This window comes from Delphinus delphis, chromosome 4 (assembly GCF_949987515.2).
Source record: "Delphinus delphis chromosome 4, mDelDel1.2, whole genome shotgun sequence".
In the NCBI taxonomy this organism is placed as follows: domain Eukaryota; kingdom Metazoa; phylum Chordata; class Mammalia; order Artiodactyla; family Delphinidae; genus Delphinus; species Delphinus delphis.
The window spans coordinates 55,718,521-55,733,757 of record NC_082686.1 but is presented as its reverse complement, the minus strand read 5'-3'; the positions used below and the strand labels follow the sequence as shown (position 1 = coordinate 55,733,757).

The 15,237-nt window shown below is 36.7% G+C and overlaps 1 protein-coding gene across 1 annotated transcript in view; it reads left to right on the top strand.

Moving 5' to 3' along the window:
- MORC1 (MORC family CW-type zinc finger 1) overlaps window positions 1-15,237 on the top strand; it is a 179,351-nt gene that overhangs the window by 76,634 nt on the left and 87,480 nt on the right. The window contains exon 14 of the mRNA XM_060009873.1: window positions 717-871. Coding sequence (XP_059865856.1) covers window positions 717-871 — 155 coding nt within the window. The remainder of the gene's footprint in view (window positions 1-716; window positions 872-15,237) is intronic.

Genomic DNA, 15,237 nt, shown 5'->3' with positions numbered 1-15,237 from the left:
TGAAGGGAGGGCAGGGTGGAAGGGGAAAGTAATGAAAAACATGATGGGCAGCGGCCCCAGATTGGGAAGGTGTGACTTGTGTGCCAGGCTGCGGGCACTGGGGAGCCCCTGAAGAGCTAGACTTCTGGATGCCCTTTCCCTCAACAGGTTATAGCACTAAGCAGAATATCCCAGCTACATACATCATGAGCTGCTAAAAATGTGAAAAAAAAATTGCGTTTATCCATCAGGCTGTTACTTCTCAGATACTACAGCCCATATATTCCCACTGAGCACCTGTGTACCTCTGCAATGATGAGGAGAAATCCAACCCGACAGGTGAAATGAGGATGAAAAAAGTGACTGGCTCATATTGCTAAGAGGACCATGTCAGTTTATTGCTGTAAGGGATTGTTAGGGATGTTTATTGCTAAATGGCCTCCTCTTCCCACCCACCTTGACTCCCCATGTCAGGTTATAGGTTTGAAAAGGAGTCATATTAATTCAATAATGATGTATTAAGAGATTTTGTATTATGGGACCGAGCACAACTAGGATAACCGTAGACTTACATTAAAAAGTACAATTGTAAGATAACTTGTTAACTTTGACATGGTTTGGACCAAATGACTGAATTTGTTTTTTAAAAAATTGATTTTGAAAGATGAGGGTATATTAGCTTTTTCTGTTTCCTTAGCTCAATTTCGTATAATTTCTATATGTATTTATTCTTCCAGACTTGATGCAGGTGTGGTTGGAATTGTTGATATACCCTTGGAGTTCATGGAACCATCCCATAATAAGCAGGGATTTCTCAATGTCCAAGAGTATAATCATCTTCTAAAAGTTATGGGACGATACTTGGTCCAGTACTGTAAGGACACTGGAATCAGTGAGTATTCAGTAGTCATAGTAAGAGATACTTAATGGGAGATTAACTTGGTGATGTCTTTAAGCTGGAATGATTGTACTGATTCGGGTAACCAGTAACCCCAAACCCTGAAAGAGAGTGCCTGCGTTAAAAAAACAAACATAAGGGAAATTAGTCTTAAAATCTTCCCCAGAATATTACATGAAAAATAAAGCAGCAGATTAAAAATTCTAAGAGGAGGGCAATCAGAGAGCACTATGAAGTGGCAGCTGATCGTGTAGAGAGGGGGCAGAAGTTTGCTGGAAATAGGCTGAGAAACCCCCAAAGGACACTCTAGGACTCTACTGTGTAGGAATTGCACAGAGTCCCACATGGACGTGAGTAGCACCTGCAGTATTGTTATATCATGCTGTAGAATAATCATTGTTGACCCTGGATAATTGTAGATACATTAAACCATGTTTTGTATATCTAATAAATCTTCAATATGTTAACTCCAGAAAGATTTAGATGAAAAAAATCACTAAAGTACATATGCTTGGAAACGTAAAAAGACAAACTTTAGTTATCTGGAAAATTTGACTTTTTCAGATCACCTCACTCTCCAGAGATACCTGAACAGTGGTGTGCTGTGCATTAATTAAATAAACTTCCTTTAAATTATGCAGACATAGGGCTTCATTTATGGAAAGAAATAGGCTACTGTGTATTTGTTCAGTGAATTGCGTGAAGTATGTATAATTCATGCATATCAAAAATTATGTCTCTAACCTTGAGACAACTTAAAATCTTATTATTGTCCCATTTGAAGTTGTAATCTTAGAATATTTTCTTTTCTTTTGTACCCACTCTGCTTGGTTCTGAAATTTTCTCATACCAGTGAAACAGGAAAGAGTGCAGGAACTCAGGGGAAAAAATGTAAAGGGGGAATGACGTTGAGGGCACAGATTTCCTGCCTAGACTGGATTTTCCTGTCACAGTCTAAAGCCTCCTCAGAGTGTGGTCTGTGGACCGGCAGCATCAGCATTACCTGAGAACTTGTTATAAATGCAGAATCTCAGGTCCCATCCCAGAACTACTGGACTAAAATCTGCATGTTAGCAAAATCTCCAGGGGATGTGTATGCGCACTGAAGTTTAAGAAGCACTTCTCTGAAGAGTACATCTTTTGCTTATCATAGGCATACTTTTTCACGTGGTTTTTTTTTTCTCAGAGACATGTTTGAAGTTATACTAAATGTAGGAATGACTACATTATTTGGCTGGCTGTGCTTAAAGCTGTAGAACACATAGGAATATACAGGGTGAGGTGGTATAAATCAATGATCTACTTGGTGGTCTTTAAATGCTAGCATGACATGGTTCAAAAAGAAAACGCTGAGCATTTGAAAATTATGTCACTTCCCCCATCCTCATATTTTCTCTGGAAGCTCCTTTGTGTGGAGTGTGGGTAGCCTCCCAACTTTGTACTCTCAACTCCAGGGTGTGACGTGCCAGCCTTCCCCCCTGTATGTAACTTCCTATTTCTATCTTATCTACCTAACTTTTTCAAAACATTCTCAGTAGATGTAATAAGATTCAAGATTAGTAAGTTATATTTGTATTGTAATTATTGGTGGTTAATAACATGTTGATTTCCTAATTCCGTAATTGTCTATGAATTGATTTAGGGCTAGAGGATACTCTCACAAAAGATGTTCCTCTAGAAGGAAAGCAGAGAGTGGAGAAAGGACAGTGAGCATGTGCATTTGCTCACGTATCTCACAATTTCATCCCCAGACATCATTATCAAACTGAATCAAGTGATCAAGGTCAGGACCGGTAGACTCAGGAACTGTGCTGAGGAGATTGACCTTCAAGGTCTTTGCTTATTAATTCCCACAGGAGTAAGCAAAGTTATGTAATGCTTGACTAATACTCTGAAAGCTAGTATTCCAGGACACGCATTTTAATGAAAAGTATTTGGGTAGATTTTTTGCCTTATAAATAAAAGATGCAGTCTTTGTATTTGCTGCAAGTCTGATCAGTTTCTGTGGAAAATTGGGCCCTTGTAAAAATCGAATCAGCAGAAAGGGGAATGGAGAGGTAATGACTTTTGTGTCATTTGTCAAATCTGCATTTACTTTTGGCACAGTTCATGCTAAGAGTCTCAGAAGTGTTTTTCTTGTCTCTGAGTCTGTCCTCACCTCACTGTCTGCTACTATGTTTTCTGAAACTTTATGCATCCTTACAGTAAAATGGAAATATTAATCAGCAGCTTTTTGGAATAGGGAGAGAAGGAGAAGAAGAAGATAGAGGGAAATATCAAATGAAATTTGAGTTTGAGCAGCAGCGATTACGTAGAAGTGTATTACTAAAATTTTCCGAAATGGATCAGAATATAGCTGACGTGCTAAAATGAAATCTATGATGTAATAAGCACAGTCTTTCCTAGCAACACTCAAATCATAGGGCTTCAGGTTGATAAGAAGGTTAAAAATCATTTAATTGAGTCACTACCTCCCACCCCATGCTTTAATTCCCCTCTACCTCACGCACCTCTGCCCTAGGCAAGTGGAAGCCACTTTAAGCCTGAACAAGGGTTTTCCATGAAAGAAAAATCGCTACTTCTTGAGGCAGCCCATGAATCTTTGCACAATTGTGTTAGAAAATACATTTTCATGCTAATGTCAAATCTGTTTCTCATATGTTCTTTTACTCATTCGTCTGTGCCAGGCATGGAGTGTTATAGGACCAACACATCAGATGTGGTCCACCCTTTCTGGGAATTTACAGTCTAGCAGGGCTAACGCAATTTCACAATTAGAAATGGGATTGGTGCCCAACAGAGAAGTGGGAGCCAGTGATCAGGAGCTCACAGTTTAGAGGCCAGAGAAGGCCTCAAGGAGGAGTTAGCAAGGGTAACTTCGTTCTCCCCCTTGGGGCCAGGAAGGATAGGTCTAAAGCCTTTTCAAATGACAGCCCTCTATTTGAAGTTTTCTGTCTCTCTTCAGTCTTATATTATCCTAACATTTCCAAGTTCTGTTGTTATTCTTTATTTGACAAGGCATTAAATATATTCACCATTTTCACATTATTTTTTGTGAAGTCTATTACCTGGAAACAAAAGGTTCAGATGAAAACTTGAATAAAATGGGACCATCATCTCTTTAAGTTGTAATTCTGTTGCTATAGCCTAATATATTCTGAGTAAGCACATTATTGACCCTCAGTATCTTTATTACCAATTAAAGTTCTTAATAAAATGTTTAATGTGTGTTCTTGTTAAGCCATACTTCTTTTATATTTTTCCAGTAAGTGTTTTTGGACCCTAGTGTAGAATCCTACATTTATTCCTATTAAATGTTATCACCTTATTAGGCTCAATTTTTTCATGTTGTCAGGACCATTTTTGGAATCTAATGGTGACTTTTACCTAATGTGCTATTCTTCCTGATATGTTAGGTTTGGCCAGTATTTTCTCTCTGATTTTATTTAAATCCTGTTGCACTGGATACAGAAATCAAGCACTTGGCCCTCCACCGATGACCTCCAATGAGGTAGAATTGGGACACTGGGTGAGGACAATTAACCATATTAATTTTTCAGTTTGTGTAATTTTGAAAGTAAGGGATAATATTTGTTAGATGAAAAATTCTTTTAAAAATAGATAACTCTCTATGCCTTAGCTTGGGCTGCTATAGCAAGATACCATAGACTGACCAGTTTATGAGCAACGTAAATTTATTTCTCATAGCTTTGGAGGCTGGAAGTCCAAGATCAGGGTGCCAGCACGGTTGGGTTCTGGTGAGAGCCCTTCTTCCAGTTTGCAGGCTGCTGACATCTTGTTGTATCCTCCCATGGTGGAAAAAGAGTGAGTGAGCTCTCTGCCCTATTCTTATAAGGGCACCAATCCCATTCATGATGGCTCCCCCTAGTGACCTCATTACTTCCCAAAGGCCCCACCTCCAAATACCATCACCTTGGGAGTTAGGCATCAACATAGGAATTTAGGAGGGACACAGATGTTCAGCCCGTAACAGTCCGGTAGCTAGATGTAGCTAGCTGCTCACAACAAAATTTTGTTTCTCTTATTATATTCTTAAGTCTCTGAGATCTCAGGAAGGCACTTCAAGAAAAGTGAAACACAACATTTTACTAGGGATACACACGTTGAGTGAGGAGGCCTGTGTAAGTATTGAAAGATGAGGCTTGAGACAAGTTTATTTGAAGGTGTAGGTTGAGAAGCAAGTCATCTTTTTAAATTCAGTTTTTGAAGTTACGGATTTTATGTATTTATTCTATTTTTAAAATATTGTATTTTATCTTTTATTTAAAAACATTTTTATTATGGTGGTATGGGCTGAATTGTGCCTCACCTGAATTCATATGTTTTAGTCCTAACTCCCAGAAACCCCCAGAATGTGATTGTGTTTGGAGATAGGACCTTTAAAGGGGTGATTAATTTTAAATGAGGCAGTTAGGCTGGGCCCTATCCAATGTCACTGGTGTCCTTATACGAAGAGGAAATGTGGACACATGAAGAGACACCAGGGATGGGTGTGCACAGAGAAAAGAATATGTGAGGACACAGTGAGAAGGTGGAGAGAGGCCTCACAGGAAACCAACCTGCCAACACGTTGATCTTGGGCTTTGAGCCTCTAGAGCTGTGAGGAAATAAATCTCTGTTGTTTAAGCCACCCAGTCTGTGGTGTTTTGTTATGGCAGCCTTAGTAAACTAATATATATGGGAAATTGCAAAATTAGACAGATTTAAGGAAAATGAAATCCGTAAACCCTTCATCCAACCTCAAAAGTTATCAACTTCTGGGCAAACTGGTTTTATCCATGCTCCCACCTACTCCCCCACAACTGGGTTATGAAGGACATTCCAGACACTTTATAATTATATCCGTGTGTGTGTGTGTGTGTGTGTGTGTGTGTGTGTGTGTGTGTATTTTTTTTTTTTAACATGGAAGAACTTTTTAATTAATTTTATTTATTTTTGGCTGCGTTGGGTCTTTGTTGCTGTGCACGGGCGTTCTCTACTTGCAGCGAGTGGGGGCTACTCTTTGTGGCAGTGTGTGGGCTTCTCATTGCAGTGGCTTTTCTTGTTGCGGAGTACAGGCTCTAGGTGTGTGACACCACAAGCTCTACTTGTGGTGCATGGGCTCAGTAGTTGTGGCTCACGGGCTCAGTAGTTGTGGCTTGCGGGCTCTAGAGTGCAGGCTCAGTAGTTGTGGTGCATGGGCTTAGTTGCTCGGCGGCATGCAGGATCTTCCCGGACCAGGGCTTGAACCCTTGTCCCCTGCATTGGAAGGCGGATTCTTAACCACTGTACCACCAGAGAAGCCCAATACTTAATATCATAAAAATATCCTGCCTATCTTTTATATTTCGAATTATTTTCTATTATAATTCATAGCCCCTCTACCCCCATCCTCATATTTCTCTTTACTGCTCACTCTCTGTCTTTTTTTTTTTTTTTTGGCAGGGGGAATTTATTTGTAGGAAAAACTGAGTTGGTTGTCTTATAGTTTTCATGGTTTAAATTTTGCTGACTGAATTACTGGGTGTAGTTTAACAGATTCTTCCATTCTGTTTATTTCTCTGTAAATTGGTAGAATCTAGCAGCTTGACCAAATTCAGATGTGTTTTTTTGTTGCTGTTTCATCAAGATGCTTCAGAGGTGGTAGTGTGTTCTATCAGGAGCCATAAGTCATTCGATTGTCTCTCTTTTAATGATATTAACAGTTAATGATCAAAGCTCAGATCCCTAAGACTTCCAAAATCTTATATTCTAATTCTTTCGTATTTTCTTTGATTATTAACTCTAATACTTCTGTAAAGAAAAACTTTTTTCATCTACTATTTGGTTACCCATGTTAGTTGGTAATTTACTATTTGAGAGCAGAAACAATAGAACTCTATATGACTAAACAAATTACGTTGGCTGAAAGCTTGATTTGAGAGGAATTAGAGATACAATTAAAATATTTAAAAAATTATAGACATTTGCCTAACTGATTTATATGGCATAAATATGTATTCTGTTTAAAATTGTTACTTTGTGCCAGCTCCCAGCAAACAGCAGGATGGTTCAGGAGTTCAGTGGATAGATTTCTGTTTTTTAAAAATGATCACATTCTTAGATTTTATCCATTTACACTGCTTTCACCTGGTAATTGAAATTATCACCATTGACAGCACTTACGCTTCCTTTTCTTTCTGACTGCACTTGTATTGTTATCATGATAATGACATTTTTTACATCTACAATGAAGTTTCTTGCTAAAATATCTCAGAGGATCTCACCTATATTGCAAATAAAATATGAAAAAGCCAGCCCTTCTTCTTTTGTCTGGAATTAAATACACTTGGATTCTTACACTTTGATTTTTCTCTGCCATACCAGAAGCAAGACCTCAAAACTCTCTTCATTAGTCTGTATATGTGTACCTTAGAAGAAAGAGTAAGTTGTATCTAATGACTCTGATATTAAGACAGTGCAATCAGAATTAAACACAAGTTGTATTAACAACAGCAAAAAGAGTCTTTACACTTTTGAGACCATTAAGTCAGTTAGGGGGCTTTGTGTATGTCTGAGTAAGGTAAAGAGAGTCCTGGTAGAAAGAAAAATTATGCTAATCCAGGTATTGAGGAGACTTAGGTAACTAACTAGGCTATTGCCCATGATAACACAATGTTTTATGAATATATTTCTGTTATTATGTCTAATTTTGATTTCCACATTTTAGAAAGAATAAGAAAAAATGAGTATATCTAAAGAAAGCTATGAACATGACGAAATAAAAGTATAACCTAAAAAGGGAAAGTAAAATTGTTCCTTTATAAGGAAAGAACCAGTAGAAACCTAAGTCTCCTGAGGTTTGTTTTTGAAAGTTTGTACCCTGAGACCTCCATCCATCTTCCTTCTAGTCTCCAGTGTGCAGAATGATGTGGTTCTGAACTGGTAGGCAGGAAGCCCTAGGGGACCTTAGAGGGTGGCTTGGAGTCCTTGAATCCCTGGCTACCAGTAATTGTCTAAGGTGGCATTATGTCTTGTACATGTACGTGCTACAGTTTTTCAAATATGTATAGATGTAGTTGTGAGTAGTAAGATGTAAAATCACACAAAAGTATGATTAAATTCATGATTTATTTATTTATTTTTGTCATCATGTATTTTCTCAAGTCGGGAGCAGGGGGTGGTTCTGAAATCATTTTTGCAGCTTAAGGAGATCCTAGTGGGAAGCAGCTGATATGGAACAAGCGAAAATGATGCGGCATTGTCAGGTGAAGTAATGACCTTACTATGAAGTTGGACCAACTCCGCAGATTCCTGGAGTCTGTGGAGTCTGCTGTGTTCACGGTAGAGTGGAGAAGGTAAGGTATTCTGACTGCAGCTGCCACCTACTTCTGCCATTGACTGTACTGTACCATGAGACTGACCCAACCCCACTCCGCCACATCCACGAGCCAAGAGAAAGAATGGCGCTGGAAGCACCTTCAGCACCACTGAAGACATCTTGCCTTGTTTCATCTCGGCTCAATTTTTTTGGTTTTTTATTTTTTTTGCGGTACGCGGGCCTCTCACTGTTGTGGCCTCTCCCGTTGCGGAGCACAGGCTCCGGACGCGCAGGCTCAGTGGCCATGGCTCACGGGCCCAGCTGCTCCGCACCATGTGGAATCCTCCTGGACTGGGGCACGAACCCGTGTCCCCTGCATCGGCAGGCGGACTCTCAGCCACTGCGCCACCAGGGAAGCCCCCATCTCGCATCAATTTAAATAGAGTTCTTTGGGAAGTGATCATATAGGCCTTCTCTCATCTCAAATGCACCACACATTCTCTAGCCATCATGGCAGTTCTTCCTGATAATTGGCCGCTGGCCTCAAGAGTGTACAGGCTTCACTACCAGCTGATGGGAGTTGGCGTATCAGTTGAAACCAGTTTGCTGTCCCTAACCCAGAGATGCCATAAATGATCACACCATGAATCAGCTTAGCAAGAGTCTCATGTCTAGCTTAGCTAAGGTAATGACAAATAGGACAATATTCAACAGAGGAAGAGGTATGATCAACAGTCCTCTGAGAATGGATGTGTAATTTCTATTTGAGATCTTTGAAAATCGAATATAATCATCTATTTAGACGCAGAGCTACCTGAAGGCAGGGACCTCATTTAAATACCTTCTCCATCTTAAGATTTTCCTGGTGCTTTGATTTCATAAACTGTTTTAGGTTTCCTTATTTTGATTGAAAACATCAAAGCTTTGCTTTGGTAGTTTATTACTGAATTTTATTACTTCTCCACTTGGCTAACTGATTCCCTGAATGTCATTATACATTCTATGAATAGATACGAAACTGACATCTAGGAGGCTGTTACATTTCCCTCTTTTTAAGAGGCAAAATCTATGTGAACTGCTCTTTTAGTTACTGGTTTTTGACAATTTTTTTAGTAAGTTATTGCACTAGTTCCCACTATTTTTCCCTGGTTTTAAGAGGCTTCTGAAAAATTAATCAAATTAATTTAAATGTTAGGAATCTTCTGAATACAGTACTCCATACATAGCAATAAATTAAATTTTCACAGCTTTTCTCAGATACTTATTCTAGAAATCAGGACTTTAATTGTGTGCATTGATCCCTGATTATTCCATTAATTTAACAAGCTTGTTGATTATTCAAACAAAAGTCTCAAGGTATGTATTCTATAATTTTGAATATTATAAATATTTCCTGTTTATAAATGTAAACTAAATTTTAAAATCAGAATACCTTGAGGTTGTTAAAATAATATAATTATGAAATTAATAAATTTTGTGTTACATAACATTCTCCATTGGGTGGAAATATTTAAGATGTATTTTTAAAAGTCAAGTACTTTTTCATATTTTGAAATTTCACTTTTTTGCTCTTAATTTTCTTCTTGATGAAAGGGCAATTTAAAAACCTTCATTAATACACATTAACAAAAAATAGTTTATTAAAACCATATATTAAAAATATCCATAATTGTATACCACTTCATATGTTAAGGCCAACCTAGTTTAATAAATTTTATTATTAATTTTACTATTTCTTGCTAGACTAGGATAGACAAGAATTTTTTTCCAGGTTTAGTGGGCTATAATTGACAAAAAAAAATCATGTATGTTTATAAAGTGAACAACATGACAATTCATGAAATATTTGTGAAATATTTACCACAGTCAAGTTAATTAAAACATCTGTCACGTCACACAGTTACCTTGTTGCATGTGTGGGGGGTAAGAATGCTTAAGATCTACCCTCTTAGCAAATTTCAGGTAATGCAATATGGTATTATTAACTATAGTCACCATGCTGTACATTAGATCCTCAGAACTTACTGAGTTTATAACTGAAAGCTTGTACCCTTTGACCAACCTCTCCCCATTACCTCTGGCCCACAGTTGCCAGCAACCACCATTCTACTTTTTGTTTTTATGAGTTCAACTTTATTATTATTATTTTTAGATTCCACATATAAGTCATATCATATATTGTTGTCTGGCTTATTTCATTTAGTAGTAATGACCTCCACATTCATTCTTATAGCAAATGGCAGGATCTTCAACATTTTTGGCTAAATAATATTTTATTCTCTCTCTCTAGCGCACATGTGCACAGACACACACACCATTTTCTTCAACCATTCAACCGTCATTGGACACTTAGGTGGTTTCCATATTTCCATATCTTGCCTGTAGTGACTAATGTTGCAATGAACATGGGAGTGCAAATATCTTCTCAAGATACCAATTCCATTTGCTTCAGATGTATACCCAGAAGTGGGTTTCTGGATCATATAATAGTTATATTTTTAATTTTTGAGGAAACTCCATACTGTTTTCCATAATGCTCATACCAATTTACATTCCCACCAACAGTGCACAAGGCTTCCCTTTTCTCCACATCCCCAACATTTGTTTTATCTTCTCTTTTTGATAATAGCCATCCTAACAGGTATGAAGTGATATCTTATTGTGGTTTTGATTTGCACTTCCCTGATTATTCGTGATGTTGAGTACCTTTTCATGTACCTGTTGGCCATTTGTATGTCTTTTTTGGAAAACTGTCTATTCAGGTCTTTTGCCCATTTTTCAGTAAGAGTTTTTTTGTTGTTATTCACTTGTGTGAGTTCTTTGTACATTTTAGGTATTAACCCCTTATCATATAAATTACTTGCAGATATTTTCTCCCCTTCTGTATGTTACCTTTTCATTTTTTTGATTGTTTCATTTGCTATATAGAGACTGCAGTTTGATATAGTCCCACTTTTTTTTTTTTTTTGCTTGTGCTTTTAGTATCATATCAAAAAAAAATCATCACCCAGACCAATGTTAAGGAGAGCTTTTTGTATGTTTTCTTCTAGGAACTTTATGGTTTCAGGTCTTACAATTAAGTCTTTAATTCATTTTGGGTTAATATTTATGAGTGGTATAAAATAGTTTCATTCTTTTGTGAGTATATCCAGTTTTCCCACCATTTATTGAAAAGAATGTTCTTTATGTATGTTCTTGGCACCCTTGTCAGAGATTAGTTGGCTATATATGTGTAGGTTTATTTCTAGGCTTTCTATTCTATTCCACTGGTCAATCAAATATTCTCTCAATCAAAGAACACAGGATATCTTTCCATTTATTTATGTCTTCAGTGTTTTTCGTCAGTCAATACATTTCAGTGTATAAGTCTTTCATCTCCGTGGTTAAATTTAATCCTAAGTATTTTATTGTTTTTGATACTATTGTAAATGAAATTGCTTTCTTAATTTCTCTGTCAGATAGTTCATTGTTAGTGACAGAGATGCAACTGATTTTTGTATGTTGATTTTGAATCTTGCAACTTTACTGAATTCCTTGTTTAGTTTTTTGGTGGAGTCTTTAGGTTTTGCATATATACTATTATGTCATCTGCAAACAGAGAAAATTTTAACTTCTTCCTTTCTGATTTGGTTGCCTTTTATTTCTTTTTCCATGACTAATTGCTCTGGTTAGGACTTCCAGTACTATGTTGAATAGAAGTGGCAAAATTGGATATCCTTGTCTTATTCCTGATCTTGAAGAAAAACTTTAACTTTTCACTGTTGAGTATGATGTTGGCTGTGGGCTTGTTGTCTATGGCCTTCATTATGTTGAGGTACATAGTTTCTATAATTCATTTGTTGAGAGTTTTTATCATAAAGTGGTGTTGAATTTTGTCAAATGCTCTTTCTGTACCTATTGAGATGATCATATGATTTTTAGTCTTCATTCCATTAATGTAGTGTGTCATATTTATTGATTTATGTATGTTGAACTGTTTTTGCATCCAGGGATAAATACCGCATGATCCTTTTATTGTTCTGTTGAATTTGGTTTGCTTTGTTTCATTGAGGATTTTTGCATCTATGTTCGCCAGTGATATTAGCCTATACTTTTCTTTCCTTATAATGTCCTTACCAGGTTTTGGAATCAGGGTGATACAGACCTCATAAAATGAGTTTGGAAGGGTGTCCTCCTCTTCAGTTTTTCAGAAGAGATAGAGAAGGATACGTATTCATTTCTTTAATGTTTGATAAAATTCACCACTGAAGCCATCTGGTCCTGGGCTTCTTATTTGTTGGGAGATTTTTAAAAAAATGTTTTATTGACATATAGTTGATTTACAATGTTGTGTTAGTTTCAGGTGTACAGCAAAGTGAATCAGTTATACATATACATATATCCACTTTTTTTTTTGATTCTTTTCCCATATAGGCCATTACAGAGTATCGAGTAGAGTTCCCTGTGCTATACAGCAGGTTCTTATTAGTTACCTATTTTATATATGGTAGTGTGTATATGTCAATCCCAGTCTCCCAATTTATCCCTCCTGCCCCTTATCCCCTGGTAACTATAAGTTGGTTTTCTACATCTGTGATTCTACTTCTGTTTTATAAATAAGTTCTTTTGTACCCTTTTTATTAGATTCCACATATAAGTGATATCATATGATGTTTGTCTTTCTGTGTCTGACTTACTTCACTCAGTATGACAGTCTCTAGGTCCATCCATGTTACTGTAAATGGCATTATTTCATTCTTTTTTATGGCAAGTAATATTCCGTTGTATGTATGTACCACATCTTCTTTATCCATTCCTCTGTTGGTGGACATTTAGGTTGCTTAGATGTCCTGGCTACTGTAAGTAGTGCTGCAATGAACATTGGGGTGCATGTATCTTTTCAAATTATGGGTTTCTCTGGGTATATGCCCAGGAGTAGAATTGCTAGGTCATATGGTGGTTCTATTTTTAGTTTTTTAAGGAACCTCCATACTGTTCTCCATAGTGGCTACACCAATTTACATTCCCATCAACAGTGTAGGAGGGGATTTACAACAGTGTAGGAGGGGATTTACATTCCCATCAACAGTGTTCCCTTTTCTCCACACCCTCTCCAGCGTTTACTGTTGGTAGATTTTTTGGTGATGGCCATTCTGACTGGTGTGAGGTGATACCTCATTGTAGTTTTGGTTTGCATTTCTCTAATAATTAGTGATGTTGAGCATCTTTTCATGTGCTATTTGGCCATCTGTATGTCTTCTTTGGAGAAATGTCTATTTAGATCTTATGCCCATTTTTTGTACGGAAACACAAAAGACCCCAAATAACCAAAGCAATCTTGAGAAAGAAAAATGGAGCTGAGGAATCAGACTTCCTGACTTCAGACTGTACTACAAAGCTACAGTCATCAAAACAGTATGGTACTGGCACAGAAACAGAAATATAGATCAATGGAACAGGATAGAAAGCCCAGAGATAAACCCATGCACCTATGGTCACCTAATCTATGACAAAGGTGGCAAGAATATATAATGGAGAAAAAGACAGTCTCTTCAATAAGTGATGCTGGGAAAACTGGACAGCTACATGTAAAAGAATGAAATTAGAACACTCCTTAACACCATACACAAAAATAAACTCAAAATGGATTAAAGACCTAAATGTAAGGCCAGGCCCTATAAAACTCTTAGAGGAAAACTTTGGCATAACACTCTTTGAAATAGCAGCAAGATCTTTTTTCATTCACCAACTAGAGTAATGGAAATAAAAACAAAAATAAACAAATGAGATCTAATTAAACTTAAAAGCTTTTGCACAGAAAAGGAAACCATAAAGAAAACAAAAAGACAACCCTCAGAATGGGAGAAAATATTTGCAAATGAAGCAACCAACAAGGGATTAATCTCCAAAATATACAAACAGCTCATCCAGTTCAATATCAAAAAAAAAAAAAAACCCAATCAAAAAATGCTGGGAGATTTTTGATTACTGATTCAATCTTTTTACTCACTCTTGGTCTGTTCATATTTTCTATTTCTTCATGATTCAGTCTTGGTAGTTTGTATGTTTCTAGGAATTTACCCATTTCTTCTTGGTTATATAATTTGTTGGCATATAATTGTTCATAGCAGTCTCTTAAGATCCTTTGTATTGATAGTTCTGTTGTATCAGCTGTAATGTCCCCTCTTTCATTTCTGACTTTATTTGAGTCTTCACTGTTTTTCTTAGCTAGTCTTATTAACAGTTTAACATTTTTGTTTATCTTTTCAAAAAGCAGCTCTTAGTTTCATTGATCTTTTCTATTGTTTTCTGTTCTCTATTTCATTTATTTCTGTTCTGATCTTTGCTCTTTTTTTCCTTCTGCTAACTTGGGCTTAGTTCTTTTTCTACCTCCTTGAGGTATAAAATTAGGCTATTTGAGATCTTTCTTGTTTCTTAATGTAGGTGTTTATCGCTATGCATGGGTTTATTTATGGGCTTTCTGTTCTATTGCATTGATCTCTATTTCTGTTTTTGTTCCACTGCCATACTGTTTTGATGACTGTAGCTTTGTAGTATAGTCTGAAATCAGGCAACCTGATTCCTCCAGCTCTGTTCTTCTTTCTCAAGATTGCTTTGGCTCTTCAGGGTCTTTTGTATTTCTATACAAATTTTTAAATTATTTGTTTAGTTCTATGAAAAACCCCATTGGTAATTTGATAGGAACTGTATGGAATCTTTAGGTTGCCTTGGGTAGTATGGTCATTTTAACAATATTGATTCTTCCAATCCAAGAACATGGTATATCTTTCCATTTGTTTGTGTCATCTTCAGTTTCTTTCATCAGTGTCTTATAGTTTTCAGAGTATAAGTCTTTTGCCTCCTTAGGTAGATTTATTCCTAGATATTTTATTCTTTTTGTTGTGATGGTAAATGGGTTGTTTCCTTTGCCCTTTTGATTTCCTCTTTGACTCCTTGGTTGTTCAGTTGTCCATTATTTAATTTCCACCTATTTGTGAATTTTCCAGCTTTCTTCCTCTTGTTGATTATTTTAGTTTCATTATGGTCAGAAAAGATACTTGATATGATTCAATCCTTGTAA